The sequence below is a fragment of the Myotis yumanensis genome, unplaced genomic scaffold, assembly GCF_028538775.1.
Source record: "Myotis yumanensis isolate MYYU_CA2020_CCGP unplaced genomic scaffold, mMyoYum1.0.hap1 SCAF_5, whole genome shotgun sequence".
NCBI lineage: Eukaryota > Metazoa > Chordata > Mammalia > Chiroptera > Vespertilionidae > Myotis > Myotis yumanensis.
Genome location: NW_027223756.1, coordinates 28308172 through 28322511, shown reverse-complemented (window position 1 = coordinate 28322511; position 14340 = coordinate 28308172). Strand labels below are relative to the sequence as shown.

Sequence of the window (14340 nt, the reverse complement as noted above, 5' to 3'; positions counted from 1 at the left end):
AAGAGACATATGAAAACATGCTCAAAGTCACTAATCATCCGAGAGATGCAAATCAAAACAACAATGAGGTACCATCTCACACCTGTCAGAATGGCCATCATCAACAAATCAACAAACGACAAGTGCTGGAGAGGATGTGGAGAAAAAGGAACACTTGTGCACTGCTGGTGGGAATGCAGACTGGTGCAGCCACTATGGAAGGCAGTATGGAGGTTCCTCAAAAAATTGGAAATGGAACTCCCATTTGACCCTGTGATCCCACTACTAGGAATATATCCCAAGAAACCAGAAACACCTATCAGAAAGGATATATGCACCCAGATGTTCATAGCAGCACAATTCACCATAGCTAAGAGCTGGAAACAGCCTAAGTGCCCATCAGTAGATGAATGGATTAGAAAACTGTGGTACATCTACACGATGGAATACTATGCTGCTGTTAAAAAGAAGGAACTCCTACCATTTGCAACATCATGGATGGAACTGGAGAGCATTATGCTAAGTGAAACAAGCCAGTCAATGAAGGAAAAATACCACATGATCTCACTCATTCATGGATAATAAAGACCATTATAAACTGATGAACAATAATAGATACAGAGGCAGAGCTGCCTCAAACTGATTGTCAAACTGCAGTGGGAAGGCCAGAGAGAGTTGGGGGGCAGGAGGGAGGGGAGATCAACCGAAGGACTTGTATGCATGCATATAAGCATAACTAATGGACATAAGACACTGGGGGGTAAGGGAGGGTAGGGGTTTGTCAAGGGCGGGGGGGGGGAAAAAGGATACTTATGTAATACCCTTTGTAATACTTTAAGAGGAAAATAAAAAAAAAAAAAAAAAAACTCTTAAAAAAAAAAAAAAAAAAAAAAGCTTATCTAAGTAGTATTCTAAGGCATGTATGCATTTTAAACTTTTAATTGGATGTTTGTGGGGTTCATCTATTTTAAATGGGTAGCTCTAGTTGATTTGTTTTTGTTGTGTAATATTTCCTATGTGGCTATTCCTCAATAAATTAGTTTTTCTGGTAAAAAAAAAAAAAAAAAAAAAAAAAAAAGAAAGAAGCTATTTTAAAGGTTCTTATATTAATTGAAAACTTGAATACAAATATATTTCACCTATGATATTTATGTACCCAAGATCAAGCTCAAGTTTGATCTAAATGATCTAAAAAGTTGTTCACTTCTCCAGTTCCACTTAGGTAGATAAAAGAATGCTTTCTGGAGCCATACTGTAACAGTTTGAATCCTAGCTCTGCCATCTCACATGATGTGTGACTATGAGCAGGTGATGAATTTTTTTTTGTTTTTTGCTTAATCCTTTCATCTTTTTCACCTGGCCCCACCCTGATCCCCTCTGCATCTATAAGTCAGTCTCTATTTTGTTTGAGCAGGTTATTTAAACTCCTTGTGCCCTCGATCTCTTCATCTATAAAATGTGGCTAATAAGATGCCCACCTCATAGGGCATTGGAGGGATAAAAATGAATTAATACATGTAAAATGCTTAGAATAATATCTGGAATAGAGTGGCACATATTTGTTCTGAGCTCTTTAACTTGAGTCTAACTAGAACTTAATTACTATATTATACACAATTTGGTCTTTGCTTTTTCCAGATTTGTTTTTTATTTATATTTAAAATAATATCCTTTATTTTAATTTTTTCAGTATGATTTTATTTCATTTAATATTGACATCTATTGTATCTCCTCTCATCTGTCTTAAATATGAAATATGAAGTATTTCTAAAGTGTATTAATATTATTGCTATTGCTATATCTCTTACAGGAATTACTAGAACTAGAATCAAAATAAATTTAATTGAATAGTGTTTAGCATGTATTATACCTTCATGCCTCAGAATTTTCTATTCAATTTCAGACATGTTTATGGCTGAATGTATGATCTGGCAATAATCTTATATAGGCAGAAACGTGATCATTAGGGTGGATTAATTATTTATTCAACTGATATTTATTGAATGACTACTACAATCCAGAATTCTTTAAAAATAATTTTCCCTAATAATTTCTATTAGAATCTAAGATTATTGCTAGACTTTAAAAATAATTCATTCAATATGAATTATAGTTTGTTAAGTGCATTAAGTTAGTAGATTATAAGATATTTAAGGAGGGGAAATCCCATATGTGCCAAGATAAGTGGTACTCCATTCAATAGACTAATTATAAATGAAAAACTCATTTATCAGAACAATCTCAATAGCTGTGCGCTGTTCTGAAATCCATTTTGTAAACAAGTTTCTTCTCTGCACCTTATCTGAGTAGAAAAGGCCTGAAGCATCCTTTGCTCACAGATTAAAATATTTTAAATCTGGGCTTCTTGTTTTCACCCAAATCATCTAGCCAAGATGCTATATGGGACACAAAGGATGAATATGGTAAAATGCAAACTCATTATAAAACATGGATACTTATCTAGCTAAATAAGCTTAAAGTCTTACTCTTAACAAAATTCTATGATTTTTACTCACTTGATTTTGTCTTGATATTACCCTCTGAGCTTGTTGCTTTATTTATGAGGCCTCCTTTCATTTCCTCTCCAGTTCTAAGAATCTGATTCTAACACTACCCAACTTCCTTCTAAATGTAATGTCAGTTCAAACTGTAAAACAAAGCAAGATGCCTCCTCTTTCCACTGTATTACTATTTGCACACCAGTGCAGGAGGATAGAAGCTTTCCTTTGAAAAACAGTATCCTGAGACTATGTGGTACAGGGTACCTTAACAAAGTTTTGCATCATCATAAATTTCTCACAAACTTGAAAACAAACAGATATACTTTCCATTAATTGTAATTTTATAAGAGTTTATTCCCCTGGTTAGATGATGCAAGAGGGAAATTGAATTCTTTGAAGTTCCACTGATTAGGTTGTGGGGGGGCCTGAAATACACTCTTGTTTTGGACTCACAATTATTTTAGCTCATGCAGTGTAACGGATAACCTGATAAATTATGCAATTTAATAGCATAGCAACTTTGTAAAAACTCTATACACTTCAAAAAATGGATTACTTTTGGATACTTCCAAAATATACTTTGACTTGAGAATATTTTCTCAATCAAGACGCAGGGTGGCGCTGCAGGCTAAGATTATGAATAAGCTTGCGTATTCCTTTGTTCCAAGACGGAATCAAACTCACACGGAAGAGCTTTGCTAGCGGTACTGGGTTACCAACGAGTTTGGGGGAAGATACACGAAACGAATTTAATATTCAAAGCAACTTTGTGAGGACTCCACCAAGCAAGAAATCTCGTCTTTTTGGTTGCTGAAGGGACTGGCTGTAAGCACCCGGGTTCCAACATGGAGACGCTAGAGAGAATTCAACCAAGCAGGCAAGTGATGGCCTTTATTTTGGCAGTGTTCTTGTCTCAGGCTCGCTCGGAGCCTATTCGTTATTCTGTGCTGGAAGAAACAGAGAGCGGCTCCTTTGTAGCCCATCTGAGCAAGGACCTGGGCCTGGGAATCGGGGAGCTGGCCGCCAGGTCGGCAAGGGTGGTGTCTGACGATGACAAGCAGCGCTTGCTGCTGGATCGTCAGACTGGAGATTTGCTTTTGCAGGAGAAACTAGACCGGGAAGAGCTATGTGGCCCCATTGAACCGTGTGTATTGCATTTCCAACTGTTGCTGGATACGCCAGTGCAATTTTTTGAAGGAGAATTATCAGTCCAGGACATAAATGACCACTCCCCAGTATTCCCGACTAGGGAAATGCTCTTGAAAATACCGGAAAACAGCCAGCCAGGGGCTACTTTCCCCTTGAAATTAGCTCAGGATTTGGATGTGGGCAGCAATGGTCTTCAAAAATACACCATCAGCCCCAATTCATATTTTCACGTTCTTACTCGAAATCATAGTGAGGGTAAGAAATACCCAGATTTGGTGCAGGACAAGGCGCTGGATCGAGAGGAGCAGCCCGAGTTCAGCTTAACCCTCATGGCGCTGGATGGCGGGTCTCCACCAAGGTCTGGCAGCGTCACGGTGAGAATCCTGATCATGGATGTTAATGACAATGCTCCTGAGTTTGTGCGCACCCCATATGAGGTGCAGGTCCTGGAAAACAGTCCCTTAGATTCTCCAATCATTACTGTCTTAGCCAAGGATAAAGATGCTGGAAACTTCGGGAGAGTTTCCTATGGCTTGTTCCAAGCATCAGATGATATTAAGCAAACTTTCTCAATAAATGAAGTCACAGGAGAAATCCGACTGACAAAGACATTGGATTTTGAACAAATTAAATCTTACCAAGTGGAGATTGAAGCTACAGACGGAGGAGGCCTTTCTGGAAAAGGCACCGTAGTCATAGAGGTGGTGGACGTGAACGACAACGCCCCTGAACTGTCCATATCTTCACTCATCAGCTCCATCCCAGAAAATGCTCCTGAGACCATAGTCTCCATCTTCCGAATTCGAGATAGAGACTCTGGAGACAATGGAAAGATGATTTGCTCTATTCCGGATAACCTGCCGTTCCTTCTAAAACCGACTTTCAAGAATTTCTACACCCTGGTCACAGAGAGCCCGCTGGACAGAGAAAGCAGAGCCCAGTACAACGTCACCATCACCGTCACCGACATGGGGACCCCCAGGCTGAACACCCAGCACAACATCACCCTGCTGGTCTCCGACGTCAACGACAACGCCCCCGCCTTCACCCAAACCTCCTACACCCTGTTCCTCCGCGAGAACAACAGCCCCGCCCTGCACATCGGCAGCGTCAGCGCCACAGACAGAGACGCCGGCGCCAACGCCCAGCTCACCTACTCGCTGCTGCCGCCCCTCGACCCGCAGCTGCCCCTGGCCTCGCTGGTGTCCATCAACGCGGACAACGGCCACCTGTTCGCCCTGAGGGCGCTGGACTTCGAGGCGCTGCAGGCGTTCGAGTTCCGCGTGGGCGCCACGGACCGCGGGTCCCCCGCGCTGAGCAGCCAGGCGCTGGTGCGCGTGCAGGTGCTGGACGCCAACGACAACTCGCCCTTCGTGCTGTACCCGCTGCAGAACGGCTCCGCGCCCTGCACCGAGCTGGTGCCCAGGGCGGCCGAGCCGGGCTACCTGGTGAGCAAGGTGGTGGCGGTGGACGCGGACTCGGGCCAGAACGCCTGGCTGTCGTTCCAGCTGCTCAAGGCCACGGAGCCCGGGCTGTTCGGCGTGTGGGCGCACAATGGCGAGGTGCGCACGGCGCGGCTGCTGAGCGAGCGCGACGCGGCCAAGCACAGGCTGCTGGTGCTGGTCAAGGACAACGGCGAGCCCGCGCTGTCTGCCAGCGTCACGCTGCACGTGCTGCTGGTGGATGGCTTCTCGCAGCCCTACCTGCCGCTGCCGGAAGCGGCGGCCGACCAGGCGCAGGCCGACCCGCTGACCGTGTACCTGGTCATCGCGTTGGCGTCGGTGTCGTCGCTGTTCCTGTTCTCGGTGCTGGCGTTCATCGCGGTGCGGCTGTGCAGGCGGAGCAGGGCCGCCTGGGTGGGTGGCCGCTCGGTGCCTGAGGGCCACTTTCCGGGCCACCTGGTGGACGTCAGCGGTACTGGGACCTTGTCCCAGAGCTACCAGTATGAGGTGTGTATGACCGGAGACCCTGGGACTGGTGAGTTCAAGTTCCTGAAGCCAATATTCCCCAGCCTCTTGGTTCAGGACCCTGAGAAAGAAAATTCCAACCGCAGGAATAGTTTTGTACTCAGTTAAGTGTTGTATTAGCTAAGTGAGCTTCTCCTTAATTTTTGCTAATCTAATTGCCATTGCAATGCATTTCTTTTTAAGAAATTGTATTGTTCTCTAAATATGTATATCTCTGTTCCAAACCAATGCATGCCCCTGATCGTGCTAGGTTTCTTTCTTTTATTAATATTTATTGGACTTTGCATTTCTACTTACACTAAACACTGAGTATGTATTTTCTCCATATTTGACCTTCTCAGTGGTTTACTCTTTTCATAACTATAAATTACTCAAGTAGTGTAAGGAGACATGTTGTTTAAATCAACTTCTTAATTAGTTAATGTCTTTTTAATGAAACATTTTAAAGCTTTTATGTAATCTTTCATTTCTATATATTCGTGGTTCTTGTCTTTACCATATACCTTTATCATTGTGAGACCAGAATGTTTTAAGTTTTTTATAGCTACTTAGACCTTTCTTGTTGACTATTCTACCAGGGTATGCCCCCCTGAATAACCATGAGCATATAATTTTGCATACTTGTTTCTCCCAAATTGTACATAAACATGCACTTCATTAAAATATTAACACTCCAAAATTGTGACCTCCCATTGTGGCCATCATATATGCTAGAGATTTTCTTATTTGATTGCTACTTGCCTTGTGCATTGTATATACTCCATAAATACTCACTAATGTTATAATTTTAAAAAATTATTCTCTATTATAACTAATCATCAAAGAGTAAATCTTATATAATTTGGAATCACTTTCACTAAATAAAACTAAATCATTGCTTGCTTTCAAAAATAATCTCAGAACCTTAAATAAAATGTAAATCCTTTCATAGGATTTGATGTGTGCAGGGCATGCTATACTTCCTTGTCCTTCCTTTTGTATGTTTCTCTTGGTTTTCTGCAGCTTCTCCCTACCTCTCAAAAGAGTCAGGTAATTTTTTATGAATTTCAGTTATTCTGTTCAAATCTGATTTCAGGTGATATCAGATTTTCACTTAATTTACTTTGCAGACATGGACAGCCTTTGTCAACAAACTAACAATTTATTTTTTATTTTTGTTATCTTCTGTTTTGTTATTCAATGTAGCTTTTAGGTATTTTGTATACATTTATTAATTATGCTGAACTTTCTTTTGTAAGAAATAAGCATTATTTTGTCCTTAAGGACAATAAGAATAGAAATTAAATAAGAAAAAATGAACTTATCTGAATTATTATTGTTTTATGTTGTGTTCAATAAGTCAAATTACGTAATCATGTGATTTTCAACTAAATTTTTATGAATATACTATAAAACCACTTAGTTGAACTTTTGGCACAATATGAGCTATTAAAGAGCTTGCTTTATAGTCTTAATATTTATTTTGAAATCTTGAGTATCATCCTACTAGAATTTAATTACTTGCACTTTTCCCAGAATTACTTTTTTTCTAAGGATATAATGAAATAAAAAAGGAAATTGTCCATTTAAGTTATTCTCTTTTTTAAACTTTATTTATTGATTTTAGGGAGAGAGATGAAGGGAGAGAGAAACATCAATTTGTTGTTCCACTCGCCCATGCACTCATTGGCGGCTTCCCATATGTACCCTAACCAGTATCCTGCAACCCCAACTCTTAGGAACAATGCTCCAACCAACTGAGCTACTTGGCCAGGGCTTAAGTTATTCTCTAAAACAGCTTTTTAGCCTTCATCCAATCTAAAAATTGAAATGAGAAAGTGATAAAAATGAAAACAAAATTAAACACAAACAAATATGTAAGACAAATATGGTAGTCAACTCTCATGACTTCTTAATTTATTATTAGCTATTTAAATGAACTGGCTTTTATGTATAACAAGAAATCTGATTGACATTTTCACCAATATAAAATGGTGACATTTCACCATTATAAAAATCCAAGTCCACTTTTTCTGTTTATGCCAGGAAAGTTCAATTTGTATAATCAACCAAATGAGATTGGCTAAACACCCAGAACACACCTTTATGAATTTATGTAGTAAATTTATTAATTACTCTGTGTATTACTTTATGAATTACTGTGTATATTGATAAAGCATAGGCCATTCTTTTTAAAAATATATATATTTATTGATTTCAGAGAGGAAGGAAGAGGGAGAGAGAGAGAAAAACATCAATGATGGGAGAGAATCATTGATCGGCTGTCTCCTGCATGCCCCACAGTGGGGGTTGAGCAACATGGGCAACCCAGGCATGTGTTCTGACCAGGAATGGAACCATGACCTCCTGGATCATTGGTCGATGCTCAACCACTGAGCAAGCATGGGCCGTTCTTTACCACCTAGGGATCACCACCAGACTGGTGTAGGACAAATCAACTTTTTGAAATTCAATTATTAGAATTTAGTAGTAAACATTATTCAGATAACTTCCACAAAATACATGAAATAGGAAAAATAGGACAATTCTATTGTTGCAAAACAGAAATAGAGATTGGAAGCCAAATATCTTAAGTAGCAGAATGTGTAATGTTTAATAGTTGGAAAACTCAAAGTTGGGAATTATGTCAGTTCTCCCTAATTAATCTATAGATATAATAAATCCTAAACAAAATTTCAGCAGATTTCTTTGTGGAAATTGACAGACTGAATCTAAAGTTTATGTAGAAATACAAAGGGACAATAATAACCAAAGCAGTCTTGAAGAAAAGGAATAGAACTGGAGGACTTATCCATCAGGTAATAAAGCTATTATGAAGCTACATTAATTAAGGCAATATTGTATTACAGGATAAACAAAGAAAAACATTGAAAAAATTCTTAATAGACCTATGGTTACTGATTTATTGATTGACACTTATTTTATTAAGTGACACTTCAGAAACAATGGGGAATGGATCCTCTTCAATAAATGGTAGAAAATCACTTGGATGTTTATATGAAAACAAAAATTTTGACCCTAATCTCATTCATATGAAAAAAATTAACTTCAAAGGATTATAGCTCTAAATGTGAAAACTAAAGTAATTAATTTTTCAAAAACACCATACAAGAATATTTTTATGATGTTGGGGTATGCAAAGACTTAAAGAGAAAACAAATAGTCCTAACCATAGCCATTGAGAAATATTCACAGTTTAGACTATTAAAGTTTAGGAAGTTTGGTTCATGAAAGATACCATAAGAGAGTTAAAATCCAAGCCACAGTGTGGGAGAAGATATTTGCAACACATATTTCTGAAAAAGTACTTTTACCCAGAATATATTAAGAACTTCTAAAGATGAATCAGAAAAAAAGGCAAATATTCCAAATAGAGAAATAGACAAAAGCTTTTCAAGAACTTACAAGAATGTATCCTAATGGCCAATAAGCATGTGGAAATGTGCTCAATTTAATTGATCATCATGGAAATACTAAAGTTACAATATGACATCATCACACACTGACCAGAGTGGTTAATATTAAAAGACAATATCAAATGTTGATAAGGATATGGAGCACCTGGAACTCTCACTCTTTGCTGGTTTGGGTAAAACTGCATTTGAAAGCTGTTTTTGCAATATCTGCTAAAGCTAAATATATGTGTACACCTTAATGCACAGAAACCTAACTCGTAGGAATATATTAAACATAAATGCACACACAGACACCAAAAGACGTGTACGAGAATGTTTATAGCAGCAATACTGAAAATATCCCCAAACCAGAAAACCCCAATGTCCATCAACTGAAGAATGAATAAACAAATCATGGTATAGTCATACAATAGAATGTTATAAAGCAATGAGAATAAATCAGAACAATATACAACAGATACATTTTACAAACATAATGTTGAGTGAAAGAAGGAAAACACAAAAGAGCAAATACTCTGTAACTCCGTTTGTATAAATGTTCAAAAAATGCAAAGTAATAGAAGTTAGGAGAGTGCTTACCTTTGGGGGGGGGGGTAGTGGCCAAAGACAGAAGGAGGCTTGCAGGGTATTGATAACATTTTAGTTTTAATTTGGTTCTGCTTATAGGAATGCATTCACTTCGTGAAAATTCTTTGAATTGTACACTTATGATTTGTACCCTTTCCTGATGTATGCTTTATTTAAAGATAAAAGTAATTTTTGTAGGCTCTGGCCAGGAAGTTCAGTTGGTTACAGTGTCCTTCCCTTACACCAAGGTTGTGGGTTCCACCTCCTGCCAGCGCACATACAAGAAGCAATCAATGAATGCATAAGTAAGTGGAACAACACATCTGTTTTTCTCTCTGTGTGTCTCCTTCCCTCCCCCTCTCTAAAATCAATAAATTTAAAAAATAACTTTTGTAAAATTGTAGACTTTTTAAGCATTCATTATCACTTAATTCTTAAATATACTAAAACAGAAAACTCAAAAAAAGTTTCTTCACGTACTCAAAAGGTACTTTCTTGAAGAAAGCTCATATATCATTTCAGTTTATTCTGAAAAGTATTCTTTCACTTAAAGTTAGTGCAGTAAATGTTTATTTGGAGCTTCCAATAACTAAGAACTGGAGGTTTCTGGGACTTAAAAAGATATTGATATATACCAGAGTTATAAATTGGAATGAATAGCAAATACTATTTGCAATAGTAAGTAAGGACGCCTGGTGGCGCTGCAGGCTAAGAGTTCGAATGAAGAGCTCTGTGGACCCGGGTCGCCATTAAACTGGGAAATCAGAACGTTGACTGCTTCCTAAAAGAAGGCAGCATTTCAGTTCAGATCTAGGGGCAGAGATCTTCAGAGAGGGGATCGTTCTAATGCGACTCAGCCAGAAAGATCTAATTCGAGGTGATTTAACGAAGCCCTCTGGATTGATTGTACCGAGTTGAAGAAACTGCACCTTCTTGAACTGGGTCTGAACAATGGAGACCACGCTGGCAGAAACGCCACAGAAAAGGCAAGTTATCTTTCTTGTTATATTGTTGTTTTTGTGGGAGGCTGGCTCGGAAGCAATTAGGTACTCCATGCCAGAAGAGACAGAAAGTGGCTCCTTTGTGGGCAACCTGGCAAAAGACCTGGGGCTCAGGGTGGGGGAACTGGCCACTCGGGGCGCGCGAATCCATTACAGAGGAAACAAACAGCCCTTTCAGCTTGATATAAAGACAGGGGATTTGCTTCTACACGAAAAACTAGACCGGGAGGTGCTGTGCGGGGCTACAGATCCCTGTATACTGCAATTCCAACTGTTACTGGAAAAGCCGGTGCAGTTTTTTCAAGTTGATCTGCAGCTCACGGATATAAATGACCATTCCCCGGAGTTCCTAGACAGGGAAATGCTCCTAAAAATCCCAGAGAACGTCCAGCCAGGGACTGTGTTTCCTTTGAAAACAGCTCAGGACTTGGACATAGGTAGCAACACTGTTCAGAACTACTCAATCAGCCCCAACCCCCATTTTCATGTTGTCACTCATCATCGCGGAGATGGCAGAAAATACCCCGAGCTGGTGCTAGACAAAGCGCTGGACCGGGAGGAGCAGCCCGAGCTCAGTTTAACCCTCACCGCGCTGGATGGTGGGGCTCCGCCCAGGTCAGGGACCACTGCCCTCCGCATCGAAGTCCTGGACATCAATGACAATGCCCCCGAGTTTCTACAGTCTCTCTATGAGGCACAGGTCCTGGAAAACAGCCCCCTAAACTCCTTAGTTGTTACTGTCGCCGCCCGTGATTCAGATGCCGGAACGTATGGGAATGTAGCTTACACTCTATTCCAAGGCGATGAAGTTACTCAACCATTTGTAATAGATGAAATAACGGGAGAAATTCGTCTGAAAAGGGCATTGGATTTCGAGACAACTCAATATTATAACGTGGAAATTGCAGCCACAGACGGTGGAGGCCTTTCAGGGAAATGCTCTGTAGCTATCCAGGTGCTGGATGTGAATGACAACGCCCCGGAACTGACGCTGTCGAAAGTCGCCAGCTCGACCCCAGAAAACTCCCCAGAGACGGTAGTTGCTGTTTTCAGTGTTTCAGATCCAGATTCCGGGGACAATGGAAGGATGGTTTGCTCCATCCAGGACGATATTCCTTTTCTCTTGAAACCGACATTCAAGAACTTCTACACCCTAGTGACAGAGAGGCCACTGGACAGGGAGAGCAGAGCCGAGTATAACGTCACCATCACCGTCACCGACATGGGGACCCCCAGGCTGAAAACCCAGCACAACATCACCCTGCTGGTCTCCGACGTCAACGACAACGCCCCCGCCTTCACCCAAACCGCCTACACCCTGTTCCTCCGCGAGAACAACAGCCCCGCCCTGCACATCGGCAGCGTCAGCGCCACAGACAGAGACGCGGGCGCCAACGCCCAGCTCACCTACTCGCTGCTGCCGCCCCTCGACCCGCAGCTGCCCCTGGCCTCGCTGGTGTCCATCAACGCGGACAACGGCCACCTGTTCGCCCTGAGGGCGCTGGACTTCGAGGCGCTGCAGGCGTTCGAGTTCCGCGTGGGCGCCACGGACCGCGGGTCCCCCGCGCTGAGCAGCCAGGCGCTGGTGCGCGTGCAGGTGCTGGACGCCAACGACAACGCGCCCTTCGTGCTGTACCCGCTGCAGAACGGCTCCGCGCCCTGTACCGAGCTGGTGCCCAGGGCGGCCGAGCCGGGCTACCTGGTGAGCAAGGTGGTGGCGGTGGACGCAGACTCGGGCCAGAACGCCTGGCTGTCGTTCCAGCTGCTCAAGGCCACGGAGCCCGGGCTGTTCGGCGTGTGGGCGCACAATGGCGAGGTGCGCACGGCGCGGCTGCTGAGCGAGCGCGACGCGGCCAAGCACAGGCTGCTGGTGCTGGTCAAGGACAACGGCGAGCCCGCGCTGTCTGCCAGCGTCACGCTGCACGTGCTGCTGGTGGATGGCTTCTCGCAGCCCTACCTGCCGCTGCCGGAAGTGGCGGCCGACCAGGCGCAGGCCGACCCGCTGACCGTGTACCTGGTCATCGCGTTGGCGTCGGTGTCGTCGCTGTTCCTGTTCTCGGTGCTGGCGTTCATCGCGGTGCGGCTGTGCAGGCGGAGCAGGGCCGCCTGGGTGGGTGGCTGCTCGGTGCCTGAGGGCCACTTTCCGGGCCACCTGGTGGACGTTACCGGTACTGGGACCCTGTCCCAGAGCTACCAGTATGAGGTGTGTCTGACGGGAGGCTCTGGATCAAATGAGTTCAAATTCTTGAAGCCAATTATCCCCAACCTTCCGCCGCAAGGCGCTATCAAAGAAATAGAGGGAATCACTACCTTCGGAAACAACTTCGGATTCAATTAGGAATCTCATGAACATGCAGTGTCTTTTGTAACATCTTTAATTTCTCCAGATACAGAGTTTGAGAGCGTCATGGACAAAAATCCCACCTTGGAGTCTAGCCTGGGTCTCCCTTTTGTAACATGTTTGTCCATTGGACTTTATCTTTCCAATTTTAGAAAACTCAAATCTAGACCCGTGCATTTGCATGATGCCATTTCAAATCCCCACCCACATGCTGGTGATGTTGCTGTAATGTTTGTTTCTCTTCCTGGCATTTGTTGCGATTAACTGTCTTAATAAAATGAAATATTAATTGTATTCAGTCCATTATTTCACCAAACTCTAAGTATGTTTGATGCTTAATAGCAAAAATTAAAAAAGTGTTTTTACATGTTTTTTGAATTTTATTTTGAAAGGAAAATATGTATTTGGTAAATATGTGAGAAAACATGATGAAAGCAACAATTTTCTATATACTCTTCCTTTCTGGCTCTTACCTTACTGACAAACATTTTTTAAACAAAAATTTTTATGGAATTGTAATGTACACACAGAAAAATGAGCAAATCGTTAATTTCAGCTCAATGTATTTTCAGGTAGTGAACATACTTAGTATCAGCATCTTGATGAAGAAATGAAACATTATTAGCATCCCAGATGCCACACAAATGATCCCTTAAGATTACTACCAGTTCAAGTATAACATATATCCTGACTTCCAATGAGCATGTAGTTTAGTTTTGCCTGTTTAAAATTTTTTAATGAAATAGTAGAGTATATTCTCTTTTGTGCTTTGCTTCTTTCACTCAATATTATGTTTATGACATTTATTCATGATATTGCTTTTAATTTTAGTTTTTTATTCTCATTTCTGTATAGTAGCCCAGTGTATGAATATTTTATGACTTATTACCCATTCTATTGTATGTAGATATTTGGATTGGTTCAAGGTTTGGCTGTTTGAATAATACTGCTCTGAACATTCTTTTACATATCTTTTGGCAAATATATATGTGCATTCTGTTGGTTATATACATCGGGGTAAAATTGCCACTCATTTAGTAAGTAGATGTTCACTTTTAGTAGATATTTCCAAATAGTTTTCCAATGTGCTGTTCAGTTTACACTGTTAACAGCAGTGTTTGGATGTACCAGGTCCTCTACATTTTTATCAACACCTAGTATTGTCTGTTTTTCTTTTTATCCCATTTTAAACCTTTTATTTGCTAGCTCTTTTTATATTGACTTTCTTATCACTAAAGAATATGGCTGTAACCTTTTCATAAATATTAAACAATTAATTTCTGCCGGGGTTCATGTCCCAGCATCAAGAAGGGTTCAGGAATCTGGAAAAGGCTGCGCGTAGATGACATAGAAATCCAGAGACTAATAAAGAGTCCGGAGACGAGTTATAATTTTGAAAGGCATTGGGGGTCAGAGGAC

General features: G+C 41.4%; 2 protein-coding genes across 2 annotated transcripts; both read left to right on the top strand.

Moving 5' to 3' along the window:
• Positions 1-3200: 3200 nt before the first annotated feature.
• On the top strand, positions 3201-5819 carry PCDHB4 (protocadherin beta 4). The gene has a single exon (XM_070417133.1). The coding sequence runs from the start codon at positions 3326-3328 to the stop codon at positions 5702-5704; it is 2379 nt and encodes a 792-aa protein (XP_070273234.1). The 5' UTR covers positions 3201-3325; the 3' UTR covers positions 5705-5819.
• Positions 5820-10339: 4520 nt separating this feature from the next.
• PCDHB5 (protocadherin beta 5) lies at positions 10340-13199 on the top strand. The gene has a single exon (XM_070417132.1). The coding sequence runs from the start codon at positions 10531-10533 to the stop codon at positions 12916-12918; it is 2388 nt and encodes a 795-aa protein (XP_070273233.1). The 5' UTR covers positions 10340-10530; the 3' UTR covers positions 12919-13199.
• The last annotated feature ends 1141 nt before the right edge of the window (positions 13200-14340 follow it).